At 44.0% G+C, this 14,576-nt stretch overlaps 1 protein-coding gene across 2 annotated transcripts in view; it reads left to right on the top strand.

The window, feature by feature from the left end:
• Positions 1 to 14,293, top strand: part of SPMIP2 (sperm microtubule inner protein 2) — a 62,994-nt gene extending 48,701 nt beyond the window's left edge. For both annotated transcript variants that reach the window (XM_083157017.1, XM_083157007.1), the window contains exons 3-5: positions 5,603 to 5,661; positions 12,259 to 12,421; positions 13,994 to 14,293. In XM_083157017.1, the coding sequence (XP_083013143.1) occupies positions 5,603 to 5,661; positions 12,259 to 12,421; positions 13,994 to 14,047 (276 nt within the window). In that variant the 3' untranslated portion in view covers positions 14,048 to 14,293. The remainder of the gene's footprint in view (positions 1 to 5,602; positions 5,662 to 12,258; positions 12,422 to 13,993) is intronic.
• Positions 14,294 to 14,576: the final 283 nt, after the last annotated feature.

The following is a 14,576-nucleotide window of genomic DNA, read 5'->3' as shown; positions in this document are numbered from 1 at the left end:
CGCTGAGCTCACTAAAACGTCTATGACCCAGCCAGTTTGCCTGTAATCATTTATTCTATTTTTTTCATGTCTTGTCCTGCTGCGCAGTATTTGTTATAGTATAAATACTATAATCTGATACTTCAGATTTGCTTGGAAAATGCATAGTCATGGTGGCAGTACACACTAACTAAGGGGCTAATTCTGGTTGGATGGCAATTATTCCCGATGTTTGCATTCTGCGCATGGGCAAGATGGGTTCTGCAATCATAACACAGAACAGTGGGGAGGGGCAGGGGCGGCTGGAGTTTTTAGTAAAGGGGGCATTTTGCCCACATTGTCCATAAGTGGCCAGGTCAAGGACTGCACCACGAGGTGCAGTTTACTTGGTCTCACAAGCTAGGCTGCGACAGGTTAGACTTAAGGTCCCTATACGTTGGGCCGGTTTAGTCCAATTCTGATGGATCGTGCTGTGAAATCTTCCCAAATCGGCTGTATGTGACATGCAGTTGGGTCCAATGAGCAGTCCTGTGCTCATCAGACCTGGACCCTGTGGTCGCACCATCAGGACATCAGATATCTTGCAATCAAACCCATCGGTGGCACATCGCGGGTCCAGGCAGCTGGGAGCTCCGGAAAGTGAAAAACATCATAACAGGGCACTTTGCCCATACTTAAGGTGGCAGAATGCGCATCTCCTATTCACTCGCACATCTGTCATTCCACCCATGAACGCTGGCTTCCTGTAAATCAAACTGCAACTGACGTGATTGCTAAGCGGTTAAATTTTCATTTGTTCCAAATACTATAATTTATAGAAAACACTCACCTTTCATACACAATAATCCCCAGATTCTTTCTGTATGGTGTATATTATATTATATATTGCACAATTAAATTAACTTTTAAAAGTTTTTCTTTCCCCTGAGTATGAAACAAAAGGGCAACTAAAGCTATGCATTCAAAATACGTTTCAGACAAAAATTCTCTTTACACATCGGGGAACAACCAACCAACCCTTTTGTTTATTTTCAAAACCGCTTTATAAAAAAAAAAAGAGAATGTGATTGGTTGCAATCAGTGCACAACGGTTTTCATGAATGTTCCCTTAATGTACCAGTCAGGGGGAAAATTGTATGTGATCTCTTCTTCCGGTTCCTGAGTCCTTACAGATAGCTGTGCCCAGTTGTTTCCTACAGTTATCGTCAGTCACTAATTTATAGGACAATCCCTGGTTATAAAGGTAAAGTTTGTCCCTGGTTAACTTCCAATTTTTTTTACAAATTGCATGATTCCAAGAAATTTTTAGTACATGCTTTATTCTGTGTTCCAAGTAAGTTACTAAACATGAATAGAGACCTATTAGATAGAACAAAAATGTAATTATAATAAAGTTCAGTAAGCATATAATCATGGTTATCAGTGTCCATGGCAACTGTACCAGGCATGATGCAGTTAGATATACTGTATCAACAAAAATACAGGGAAATTACTTTAAAATGTTGCCAGCTATAAGTTTTCCTTCTAGCCTTGTTTCAACACAAAGATCTATTACCTATTGTAATGTTTGCACCTGTGTCTTTTTCTAGACTACAACTAGGGCAGTATCCTATAACATGCAATACTTTACCACACAGTAAAAGTTGGCTTTTTAGCCTAATAATACTCTATCCCATTTTTACTGTGTGGTCAATGACCCATTATCGGGTGATAACACATGTGATAAGTTTCCAGACCCATGAGTTATCGGACAATAAAAGGATCTGCTCCAGCTGCTTATCGGGGATTCTGCTTGAGGCACGCAAAGTAGAATCCTTGATAAGTGCCGGCTGATGGGTCTATTGGCCTGATTCAGAGATGACCGCTTATCAGTGACTTCGAAATTAGGATGATAATAGAGTGATTGCACCAGTGTATCGGGCCATATGCTACATGCACAGCCACAGTTAGTGTAAAAATTCCTAATCGCTATGAACTCGCAGTTTGATTGACAGGAAGCAGGTGTTTCTGGGAGGAGACCTGACGTTTTCTGTGTGTGTTTGTAATGACGCAGGAGTTTTTTCTAGGAGGGTCTGTGATGTCATCGATGACCACTTCAGTTGCAGATTAGTGGAAGCCTCAGACTTAGTCAACAGTAAACTGTTTGATGTTCTGGGAATTGCTTATGGATTTGGAGGATCCATTCGCCATTCTGTCGCAATTTGGGGCATTTTCTCTCTCTGTCTGGGGTTGGCTTTCTCCGACTGCGACTTCTCATAGTAAAGATCAGGTCTGAATTAGGCCCTATGCAAGGAGTTTCAGATGTAGACTAGTATATCATATGTATGCAGTACTGTCAGAGGCTGAGGACTGTTGCTGACTAGTAACTGTTGTCTGCAAACATGCCCATTGCAATATTCTCACAGGAATCCAGGCTCATTAGACAACAACTTCTATTGGTTGCATCATTCATACAGATAATTCATAAACAAGATAAATGATTAAGCCAGGATTCAAAAGGTGCCCATACACGGTGCAATGATCGCACCCGTTAAGGGCTGGATCGCATTGCAATGCATGCGTTTTGCATGAGATTTGTGTTCAATTCGATGCAAGGGCAGTACAAAAAATATGCTCAGCACATACTTTTTGTACTCTGCGACGAGATGCCCACAGGAGCGTGCATCGCATCGCATGGTAAAAACGCACCATGTTTGGGCACCTTAAGGCTCTAACCAATTGTTGTTCTTTCTCATTGCACTTCATATGTATTTGCCTTTTATGTTTTAAGCAGCGAGACGTATGCACAATCCATTCTCCTCTACTAGGAAAGCCTTGGCTGTATCCTCATGTAGCATAGTGCTCCCACAATGCATGCGCATCACAGCAGCAGATGCTGCAAGGCAGTAACAGGACACATGTGCAGCGGCATCACAAGGGGTGCAGCCGCACCCGAGTCACCCACTGATTGGTGACCACTAAATTATTCAGTGCACATAACGTCACAGCGTAGGAGACGGCACTGCAGACATACAGTCTCCAGAGGTAGCCAGCAACTCCCGGCCCCAGAGTTACAGAAAGCGGAGGTACACTTAGCCAGGGCCGGATTTGTGCCTAGGCCCGTGAGGCACGGGCCTCAGGGCGGCACCAATTAAGGGCGGCACAACAGGCTGACATTGTAATAAGCCCCCGTGCGCCTGCATAGCTGCTGCCGGCCCGGTGATGCTGTGCTGCGCCACTCACTAAGGAGCCTCCTACCTGCCGCAACAGCTCGCCCCAGTCTCCCCAGTGCTCACCTCCCTCCCTACCTGGGGGGGAGCAGCTCACACAGAATGGCAGCCACTGCGCCCCTTGCCTCCCCGGAGCAGGACGTGGACATAGACCCGGACTTTGAGCCGCAGAGCCGGCCCCGATCTTGCACATGGCCCCTGCAGCGTCCGGACTCCCAGTCCAGTCCCTGTCCGGGAATCGGCAGCTGCATGGTTAAAGTGTATTTGGATCGGAGCGCCTCAGCCGGCTCACCTTAGCTGGGTCACTGACAGCTGCCGACGAGTGGTACTGCCGCAGACCAGACAGCAGCAGCACCTGCCTGTGTGTTCCGCTCCAGTGATACCTACGGTGTCCTGTGAGGGAGCCTCACCACGCTCAGGGTGGGTGCACAGAGTAATTACTGCGCGCACTGCACACTCAGAGCCGGGGCGGGCCTCTGGTTTAGCAGCGCAGCGAGCAGGAGACATGCTGAGCTCCATGATGTGTCCCAGCGGGTGACTGACAGGCTGCCTGCGTGGCATTGCGGTAATCAAGGTGTGAGGTGAGGAGCATAATTGGAAGCATCTACAAGGGGGTCTGTGTTGGTTGGAGAAAGTGAATAAAGGAGGGGGTGCGCTGTGCAGGCGGGAGGAGGAGATGGAGACATTCTGGTTAGTGGGCTGTCTAACTGAAGGTGCACAATAGGTGTATTCAATTACACAGGGGGGGGGCGTCAAAAAATGTTGTGCCTAATGGCGGCCTGACCCCTAAATTCGCCCCTGCACTTAGCTATGGCCGCCCGCCCCCCTTGCACGCCGCATTCCCTTGCAGGCATGCAAATGGATGTTTAGCATAAATGGGCGCGACTCCTCGCCGCCACCCCACACCCCCCACCCGCACTGCTAGGTGTGAACGGGATGGTGAACTAGCAGTTTGCACCCAGTGTCTGCACATGTGCAGATGCTCAACATCGCTCCCCTGCACGTACACAGAGGGAGCCTATAAATGAGAATAACCCCCCAAAAGTGAGAGCCTCTGATCTAGCACAAGTTGGTGGATATCATGATCGTTCTCCTCCATTTGAATGACCTCCGTGGAACCCTATGCACACAATGTTTTTATATGTAAGAAATGCTTTTATATGTCGATCTTAAATTACCATGTATTTTTATAACATTGCATACCTGGATACATTGTTACTAGCGCATTTACCACCTGTTTTTGTTTGTCATCACCACAATGTCTATTGTGATATAAATTACTATCACGCTGCATGAGGGTTACAGCATGTTATTTAATAAAATGGTGCTTAGGGCCAATTTCAACAAGGTTGAAAAACACAGATGTGCCCAGGTGTTTTTGAGGAAGGTCTGTGACGTCAGCCCGGCCACTTCCAGCCTGTCTCAGTCCCAGATTAGTGGAAGCCTCAGACCTACTCACGGCAAAAACGCTTCAAGGTATCCGGAATTGTGTTTGGATTTGCAAGTGGATAACGATTAGCAATCCATTCACAATACTCTCACAATTATGAATGGTGCGTCTTTTCTGTCTGCACAGCGGCTTTCTCCCCTCACAGTCCACTGTAAATTCTCTGATTAGGGATCCTACTAAATCTTACTATATATATATATATATATATATATATATATATATATATATATATATATATATATATATATATATATATATATATATATATATATATAGTCGTAGAGCAAGGGGGGTAGGTCCGCACACTACTTATTTTCCCAAAAAAAGTAATTATAGGTTATGGGTCCACCTTCTATTCAGAATTGATTATTGGGTGGGGGTGCTATCTTAGACAACCAGTGGTACGTACAAAAAGAAGAAAGAGAAAGCGGTTGTACAATTGGATGCACACCTTTTTTATGTATAACTAGATTTATTATTCTCTAATAAACTGGTAAAAATGTCCCATGTTGTTTTTCTTTTATTGTGTTGAAACTCAGGGGCATGTGGTGTTTAGACAAGGTGAAATAAGAGGTTAAAAAGATTTACATATATAGACACATACTATACATTCATTATGTAGGGAAAAGGTTTGAAAGTTCGTGCAACAGTGGTGTGTTTTAAAATACAGAACCTCTGTTGTGCCGTTTATATTGTAAGAGATAAGCACTGGCTTTGTTGGCTGCAGTCAATTTATTATTTTGCTTTTAATAGCTCTGTTTAATGAGTACAGCACTCTGATTAAATACAATATATATATATATATATATATATATATATATATATATATATATATATATCTTACTAAACCACATGGAAATGCACCAGAAATGCGGTTGCAAATATATTATTACCATTTGGTGTAAATGTTATAGATTTTATTGTTTGTTTACAGCTGAGCCATATTTTTATTCTACATCCTCAGATTGGGGACTTTCGCCAAGCCACTGAAGATAAAATAACACACCGATATCAAAATCCCTGGTAAGTGCTGTGCCTAGAACTATTGATGCTTGTACTAAGTATATTGCTATCATCATCATCATCATCCTGTCTTTACAAAGAGTGATAACATTTTAAACAAATTTTAAAATAAAGAGGATCATGGTCTGATTCAGAGATCTAGTTGAGTGATGAACGTTCCACAGACACACTGCCTTGCGTGTGGCAGTACGCTATTGATGGAGATCGCAAAGAGAACTTATTTACAAAGTTCTATGTGACCATAGAGTTACACAGCACTGTGGCAATCTAATGCTCTGTGGCCGATGCTGCATACGCAGTTGCTTGGCTCTGTGAGGCCACTTGTGGACATCACAGTACACATCATGGCGGCTGAGGCTTTATCATATTTCCATACAGTAGGAGAGCTCAGCTGTGGATGCATTAACGTACAACCAAATCTAAGAGACATGGGGATCGCTAAAAGTGGGCACTATAATTGCAGTTATGGATGCTAGTTGGAGGTACCTGGTATAAAACAGGGACTACAGAAGGGAAAGATTTCATTCTTTGAGTCTTTAGGGAAAAGTTGAGGTAAATCTCTGCTGGTTGGGCAGTGAGTTCCATGGGTAGGAAACTACTAAGACAGAGTCTTCCAGCAGGGATGGAATACAGTTATACATGGGGTGAAGGTCACCTACAGAGCAGTAACATTATAGGGTAATTTACATAAAGAAATGTAAAATCACAACACATTGCTCACTTGTTATAAGAAGAAACTGCTTTGTACAGTTGTATCTAGTTCCTCAGAGAATTTGTGGGACAAGACAGCACCAACCGGAGAGGGTCAGCCAGCGAGAGCAAATAACTTATACAGGGTTATCCTCAAACAGCGCCTGTGTTACTTCTCATAAATGAAGAATAAGAAATAAGCACCACAAGAGTAGCTACAGCTGCTGTGTGGGGAGTGTGTAAAGCTCCCTGAATAAAGAAATAAGAACAAGTTGTATATAGCGCTTGGGTTAGACTGAATAAAATTACTTTACCACATATACAAATTTGTGTACATTTAATAAATTATATTTTATATGTAACAAATAAGAATAAATGAGAGAATTCTCTAAAAAGAAAAAAATGTAAAATGGAATAAAGTTCCTGCTAGCATGATGACTTCATTAGGAGAGATGGCAACATTTCCATGGCCCCAATGTACTGTTTAGTTACCAGACTGTGGGCCAGATTTATTAAGCTCAGTGAAGTGATAAAGTGCCTGGTTTTTATCACCAGCCAATCAGCTCCTAACTGTGTGTGAAGTTACAGGCTTGGTTTGAAAAATTACAGGTAGAAGCTGATTTGACAGTGATAAAAACCAGACAATTTATCACTTCACGGAACTTAATAAATCTACCCAAGTGGAGAAAAGATGGCGGAGTCTCCTTGGCTGGAGAATGATGATACGAAAAGTGTCCCGGAGATTGCCCTGTGTTGGATACAAATTTACTCAAAAGCTTTGTGCATGAGGCAGTCTTGAAGGTATGTGAATACCTGGCTTGTCACTACAAATGTTCTGAGGTTGTAGGATCATGTTGGATGGAAGTAAACTGGTCCAGATAGGTGTAAATAAATGTCTGGTTTGCTCTATCTCAGTGGTGCAAGCTGGAACAGGGTGAAGATGTAGCTCAATGTGTTCACACGTCTTCACCAGCTCCTGATAAAGATGTGTGAACACTTGGAACTTAAATGCGTTATGGGACTCTAAGTCCCCCTTATTTCCTTTACATTACAATAACAGTTATTAATTAGTATCCTTTATTTATATGGTGCCACAAGGCATCTGCTGCGCCTAACTACAGAGTACATAAATGAATAAGCAAAACAGTGACTTATAATTGAATACAATATAGGACAAGTACAGGGTTCATAACCATAACCACATCAGCAGAGGACACTGAAATAAGCGGCAGGAAACCATAGGATTAGGTGCCATCAAAGGTGGTTTAGGTAAGGGAAGGAAAAGCACATGAGGGAAGAGGGCCCTGCTTGTGAGTGCTTACATTCTCATTATGGACCTTAAGGAGCCCATACACGCTCCGTTGTGTACGGCTCCGTTCTGTACTATGCGATGCGCGCTCCCGCGCATCACATAGTACGGTACAAAAAGTATGTGCTGCACATACTTTTTGTACTAGCTACACATCGCATCGGATCGCAGTGCATGCACACTGCATGCACAAGGGATGCGATCCGATACGATGTGTGCTGTTTAAGCACAGAACGGATCCGATAAATGGACCGTGTATGGGGGGGTTTATTCTGGTTCACTCTTAGAGGAAAATTCCTTCTTAAATGGACAAAACCATGTGCACTGCGGGTGGGGCAGATGTAACATGTGCAGAGAGAGTTAAATTTGGGTGAGCTATTTTGTTTCTGTGCAAGGAAAATACTGACTGCTTTATTTCTACACTGCAATATAGATCTCACTTTCAAGAAAAACCCCACCCAAATCTAATTCTATCTGCACATGTTATCTGCCCCACCTGCAGTGCACATGGTTTTGTCCATTTGAGAAGGAATTTGCCTCTAAGAGTGAAGTAGAATAAGGCCCTATAGCGGTCATTCATGTGTGGTTAGATTTGCTATGTGATAGCACTGTACAGCCATGGCCACGAATTTTGAGAATGACACGAGTATTGGTTTTCGCAAAGTGTGCTGCTTCAGTGTTTCTAGATGTTTTTGTCAGATTTGACTCTGGTATACTGAAGTAAAAGCTGACAGCTCGTGCAGCAGCCTCTCTCCCAGCAGAGCACATGATGCTGTGTGCTGACTAGTGAGAGAGAGAGCTGCAAAGGTAATCCGTTCTCTCTCCCTGTGTGATGTGCTGAAGATGGGGGGAGCAATCGTCAGGGCCATCTTCACAGCATTGTAGGTCCTGGGCAAATCAATGCATTTGGAGCCCCTCTACACTCATTCACGGGAGAAAATGTACACAAAAAATATTCATAACATACCCCTCCTGTGATCCTATGCCATTTCCCCGTTTTCCATACAGTGAATGACTTTCAGCACTCTGATTGGTGGATAGCTCCAGCCATCCACCATTCAGCATGCTGACAGCCATTCATTGTCTGGCTGCAGAGAATGATGCTTGGTTGCTCTGTTTGTGTGTGACTCACAATCAGAGCGACCTGGCAGCATTCTCTACTGCATGCTCGCCACCTAACAAAGCGATCACTGGTGCCACCCCTGTGTCTTAGGGTCTGAGGGGGCTAAGGGTGGAGCAGGGGCATATCCACAAAACTGACTTATCACTACCCAGCTTCTCAATACTGGGATTACAGGTATTGTGGGACAGGTGGTTCGGTCATGATGATGAACCCACGAATAGCATCATTCCCACCCTCCTCGGTTGTGGCAGGATTGTTTGCGGCTGCTACGTACACAGTGGTGCACACGGGTAGCCTTGGCCAGGAGATTAGCGCACTCTTCCAGGGGATATGGGGGGGGGGGGGGGGTTGGCAAAAGCTGCATCCTATTTTTTGGAGCCTCCTGCCCATTCCGGGAAGGAAGCAAGGTCTGGGATTGCAAAATGGATTTGAGTCAGTATAAAATATTAATTTCCTACTCAGAATAACGGCCCCATACATCCAGTACTAAAACATGTGTTTTCAGTTTGCTGGAAGTAACATAAAAATAATAAGTCTTGTGCATATTGTCACAGCCCTGTGTCCTGCCCTTGCATTACTGTGTGTCATGTTAATGCGTTTCACAACATACCAAAATAAATGTGACATTAGTTGCTGTAAGTATCCGATCCAGCAGTTTCTACACCGCTTTATACCATTACCACAGCTTACACAGAATACAGAGGTGTCCCCCCCCCCCCCTTTACCCTGAAAAATTGGAAGTGACATTGATAACTAAACTTCTATGCTAAACTTACACATATATTGAAAGATTAGTCTGCAGAATATTTCTTTCATCGTTATTTTTAGTGACTGAGAATAAATGGAATGCTCTTGTGTGGAAGAAAAATATTTATGTTTAATTTAACTTGTCTGTGAGGATCAAGGCCCAGATGGGATCTATTAGGATAGTGCCTATGATGTATTAGCAGGAAGAGGGAAATCCTCTAGGCTAGCTCTTTGCTGCCCTCTGCTGTTCATGAACAGATTGTCTAATGCAGTGGTTCCCAAACTTTTTCAATTCATGGCTCCCTTGAGTGTCAGAAAGTGTTTCGTGACACCTCTACTAGAAAAAAAAATACAATTAAATAAATTGTGTTTATATGTTATGCTTATAATCAGTTATGTGGTGAGGGACTGGATTTGCATCTGTTTGTCCACATATTTATGACGTACTTGCCGACTTTTGAGCTGCCCTCTCCGGGAGAGGGCAGCCAGCTCTGTTCGGCAGGTGGGCGGGGCCATAGCCGGTTGTGAAAGAGCCGGTTCGGGGGCGTGGCCACACAGATGCTGCCCTGTTGGGGGTGTGCCTACAGCATCACGTCATTTTAGCCCCGCCCCCCAATGCTGGTATTTCAGGCATTGCACGGCGGGGGGCGGGGCTAAAATGCCGCGATCGCGATGCCGCGATCGCATTAGTGCCATTTTACCACGGACCCCCCCCCTGGCGAGGGACACATCGCGGGAGCTGGGGGAATATGCGGGAGGATTGCCACCCTTTCCGGGGGGCCGGGAGGGGGACCCGATTTCCGGGACCCTCCCGGCCATTCCGGGAGGGTAGGCAACCCTGATTTATGATTATGATCCTTTATCCAAAATACTCGGGACCAGGTGAATTTTGGATAATGGATTATTCACAAGGTTTCAACACATGAAACAAAATGCGTGTCCTATCTCAGGCACTGAATTTGAATGCCAAGCAGTCATTTTCTTGTACATATATAGTGCCAGTTACATATATATCCTCAGTAATGCCGTTACAGATGTCCCCTGTAAGTTTTTTTTTCACTTCCTGGAATGTATGGTTTTCGGAATAATTCGGATAAGGGATACTCAACCTGTATTAATCTATTGTACAATCTGTTTGTAATCAATTGTGCCTACACTGGATGCATTTTATATTTATAGAGAACACCCAAAGTATTCAGTATTTTACATCACAAAAGGTTCCTTACCACTTGTTTATTTAGAGGGAAATGCCATTCCACACACTGGGTCAGATGCACTTAGCTTCAAAAGTGATAAAATAGAGTGATAAACAGCCAGCCAATCAGCTCCTACTTGCCATGTCACAGACTGTGTTTGAAAAATGTCAGGCAGGAGCTGATTGGCTGGCTGTTTATCACTTATCCATTTTATCATTTTCGAAGCTTAGTGCATCAGGCCCAGTGTCTACAAAGGGCCAGAACCTCCTGGCCAAAAACATCAGATTTTGTTTTTCTCACACCATGGAAGATGTAGAAAAGTTGCTCTAATTGGAATTAAGTGGGACCCAAAGGTGATTATGCTCCTACCGACACTATGCTGAACACTACTTAGGAGTGGGTTTCCCGGGGCTTAGTTTTAAACTATATGCATTTACCCATGGTAGAAACATTCACTTTGGGATCATGTAGTGTAGCAGTACATACCTCCAGCTGTCCTTGTAATATGGAAAAATGGCCCGATTCAGATTAGAATCAAGGGCCGATAAAGGGATGACCGAGCATGCGCACGGTACGATGTGCGCAAGTGTGAGCTGTTCATATGGGGGGTTAGCAGGGTGATTGATACCGTGTGGGCGTTAGGAGGCAGAAACGCTGCATTTTCCAGGAGTGTTTGGGAAAATGCTGGCATTCCCCGGCCGTTGGGTGGGAGGGCCGCTGACATCATCAGTGGCCTCTTCCCCACGGATATTGCAGCGCTAGACTTACCTGGCGCTGCGAAGAGAAGACCATTTGATGGTGAGATATTTTGAATGGTTTTTCCCACATGCACGCGGCTGTGATTGTATTTGCAGCTGTGCACATGGGCGGGGGGGGGGATTGCTGTTGGTGCTGTGTTTACCTGATCTTTGGGTTCTGAAACCTCACAGCCCAGCAATCAGATCTGAATTCCCCCAGGTCCTGGCGTAATCTGGCTCTTTCTTACCTGTCCTGCAGCTTTCATGAGCTGTTGATGCTGTCTGGGTACTGAAATGTTGGGTCCTTGTTTGGAAAAATGAATTGCTCCATTTAAATGTGGAAAATGTAGCAAGCCTTTTTGCCTGCGACTTTTCCTTATTTGTCCAATCACATTATCCTTAGTTAATAGGTGCTACTATTTTAGATGAAATAGCTCTCCCATCAATAGATGAATACATTGTTCTGTCTATCCCTAATCCTTACCATTCCATTAATAGTGCATGCACCCCAGCCACATTATATGAAGCGCCCTGCGTACTCAGCCATGGTTCTCTCTACTGGCAACAGGGGCAGGATCTGTAAAATGTGCATATAACCTTTTATTACACCATGGTTGGCCTGCCAGACCTTGGTGAGAGTGATGGGCACCTAAATACAAGGACTTTCCATAGATATTTCGCTTTAATGATAATGTACATTTAAATGTTTTGTTGGTATTGTTACTCTAACATTATTTATTTTGTAGTACATTTCTAAGTGTACTGTACATGTACAATCTTCATTTCTTGATGTAGGCAACCTCTGCCACACATTCTTGATGCACAGGGATTGGGATCACGGGCTACACTGGCATGGACTCAAGACAGATATGCTGATTATTTCTACAGTAAAGGGCGCTGGACGTCACTGCTGGAGCAAACCCGTACGCCCAGTCCAGTACCATCATACCCAGTAAAGGTACACTGTCTAATGAGCACATGATAATGTATCGCTGCTGTCACCAGGCTATGTTATTCATGGACATTCTGTTACCTTGCCTGGATGAGTTTCCAGTATAATAGCAGTAGCCAGCATAATTCTCAGCTACATCCTGACCTGACCCAAGCTACATCCTGAGCTGGCCATGCAATCAGGTCTGAATTGGGCCCTAGATGTACGTTTCTTTCTGTAAATGAAGAATGACATAGTGTACCACTAAATGTAAAGTACAAATTGCTTTACATACATTTTTTAATAGCAAAAGGGTTGTTCAATAAAATGTTACTGCTCTGGGTGTTTGTCTCATTTGCACATTGCTTTTTACAGATGAACCACAAAACCCACATTAATGCCCCCCATGCTGGGCCTTGTAGTTCTTCTGTAAAAAGCAATGTGATTTTATCTATCTTTTACACACATCAGCCAGGTGTCCACAGCCCTGGGACGTTAGGAAAGCCCTGGATGGGTGAAGCCTAGGGGGGACCCCTTTATTGGGGGGATCCCCACTCCGCCAGGTACCCCGTCCGGCACTGACCAGCCACGGTGCTCATGTTATGGCTGGGGGATTTTGTGTAAAAAGTGTCCCCCAGCTGTGGCATGACACCACTGGCTGTTGGTATCCAGTGCTGGTTCCAAAATACATGGATACCCTACATTTTTTGGAGCACCAGGACTGCTCCAAGAGCCTGGTGCTGGTTCCTTGATTATGGGGAATCGCTATGATTTTTTTGTTCCCCTGTATTTGGGGAACCAGCAAAATACAGCACACTTCCATGTCTAAAAAAATCTCACATTATCATTACTAAAAACGGCATATGTCTAAATAAATCGCACACTCTTTACTTATTGCAATTGCAATAAATCGCATGTCTAAAAAATCCTATTACATTTAAATTTTTTGGCCAAAAAAACACTCCCTTATAGCAAAACTGTGGCAAGGTATGCTGGGATTTGTAGTTTCACAACATCTGGAGGGCCGCAGTTTAAGGACCTATGCTGTAAGGTATTATAGTTTTTATTGTTTTATTTGAATAAAATGATGAAAATTGCTGTATGACTGAAACGTTGATATACTGTACACTATAGTGCAGGCATGATTATTTCTATGCCTGGAGTGAAATATCTATCTATCTATGCAGTTGTTGAACCATTAAGATGGTCAAGGTGCCAGATGACGCTCCGACAGTTGGAATTCCGACAGTCATTAGTCCGATATCGGAAATCCGACTGTTAAATGTGTGACAGTCAGGATCCTGACTTACAGGGGTTTATACTTCCTCGTGGGGGTCCATGAACCCCATAGAGAGGGAATAGAACCTGTGGCGAACACAGTGAGCCACCAAGCCCACAGCATGGCCAAGCACAGCAATCCCGCAATGGGTTTCGTATAGCTCGCCCCCCCTCCCCTGTCGGAGTCCTGTAAGTGGAGATTCCGATGTCGGACTAATGCATGTCGGAATCCCAACACTCGGAGCGTCATACCACACCCGATGTTTCATTATACTCCATTTGCATTGTCTTTAAAACTACATTTATATTATTCTTTCCTAGGGTGAAAACATGAAGAATGACAACGCTGAAGTTTGGAATGGCCTGTGTACATAGATAAATAGAAATGATCTTCTCTATTGGAGCAGACAGAGAATCATTACAGTTTCCTTTATGCAAGTGTTCTCATCTATAGCAATATGGTAGCCCACACTTGCAGAGTTGGTAGTTTTTTGGGGTATTTGTCACAAGTCTTTCATTCAATCACATCCCAGTGGTATACTGTAGTTGTCCATCAGGAGTGTCAAATAGCATTCCGCATAAACACGTGAGGTGCATTTCTGACTCCAATTTTGAGAATTTGACTGACATGTAGGGTGACATTCTATGATATGCGCTAAATGCGCATGTTTAATTCGCACCCTGTATCGCCGCAATTCGCCTATTTAGAAATCGCATTTTTCTGCCTAAATGCGCATATTTAATGTGATGCGCATTGGAGGCTGAAAAGTGCGAATAGGGGCGATTTGCGGCGATGTGGTGCGCTGGTTTTAGTCCTGAAAATGTGCGATTTTCATGTGTGAAAATCGCACATTTGCAGGACAGCGCAAGGTGTAAAAAAAAGAACCGAGCGCGGGGTCCCCCG

Source organism: Crinia signifera, chromosome 1 (assembly GCF_055691185.1).
Source record: "Crinia signifera chromosome 1, ASM5569118v1, whole genome shotgun sequence".
Taxonomy (NCBI): Eukaryota; Metazoa; Chordata; class Amphibia; order Anura; family Myobatrachidae; genus Crinia; species Crinia signifera.
Note: the sequence above shows the minus strand (reverse complement) of the source record. Positions and strands in the feature narration are given on the sequence as shown.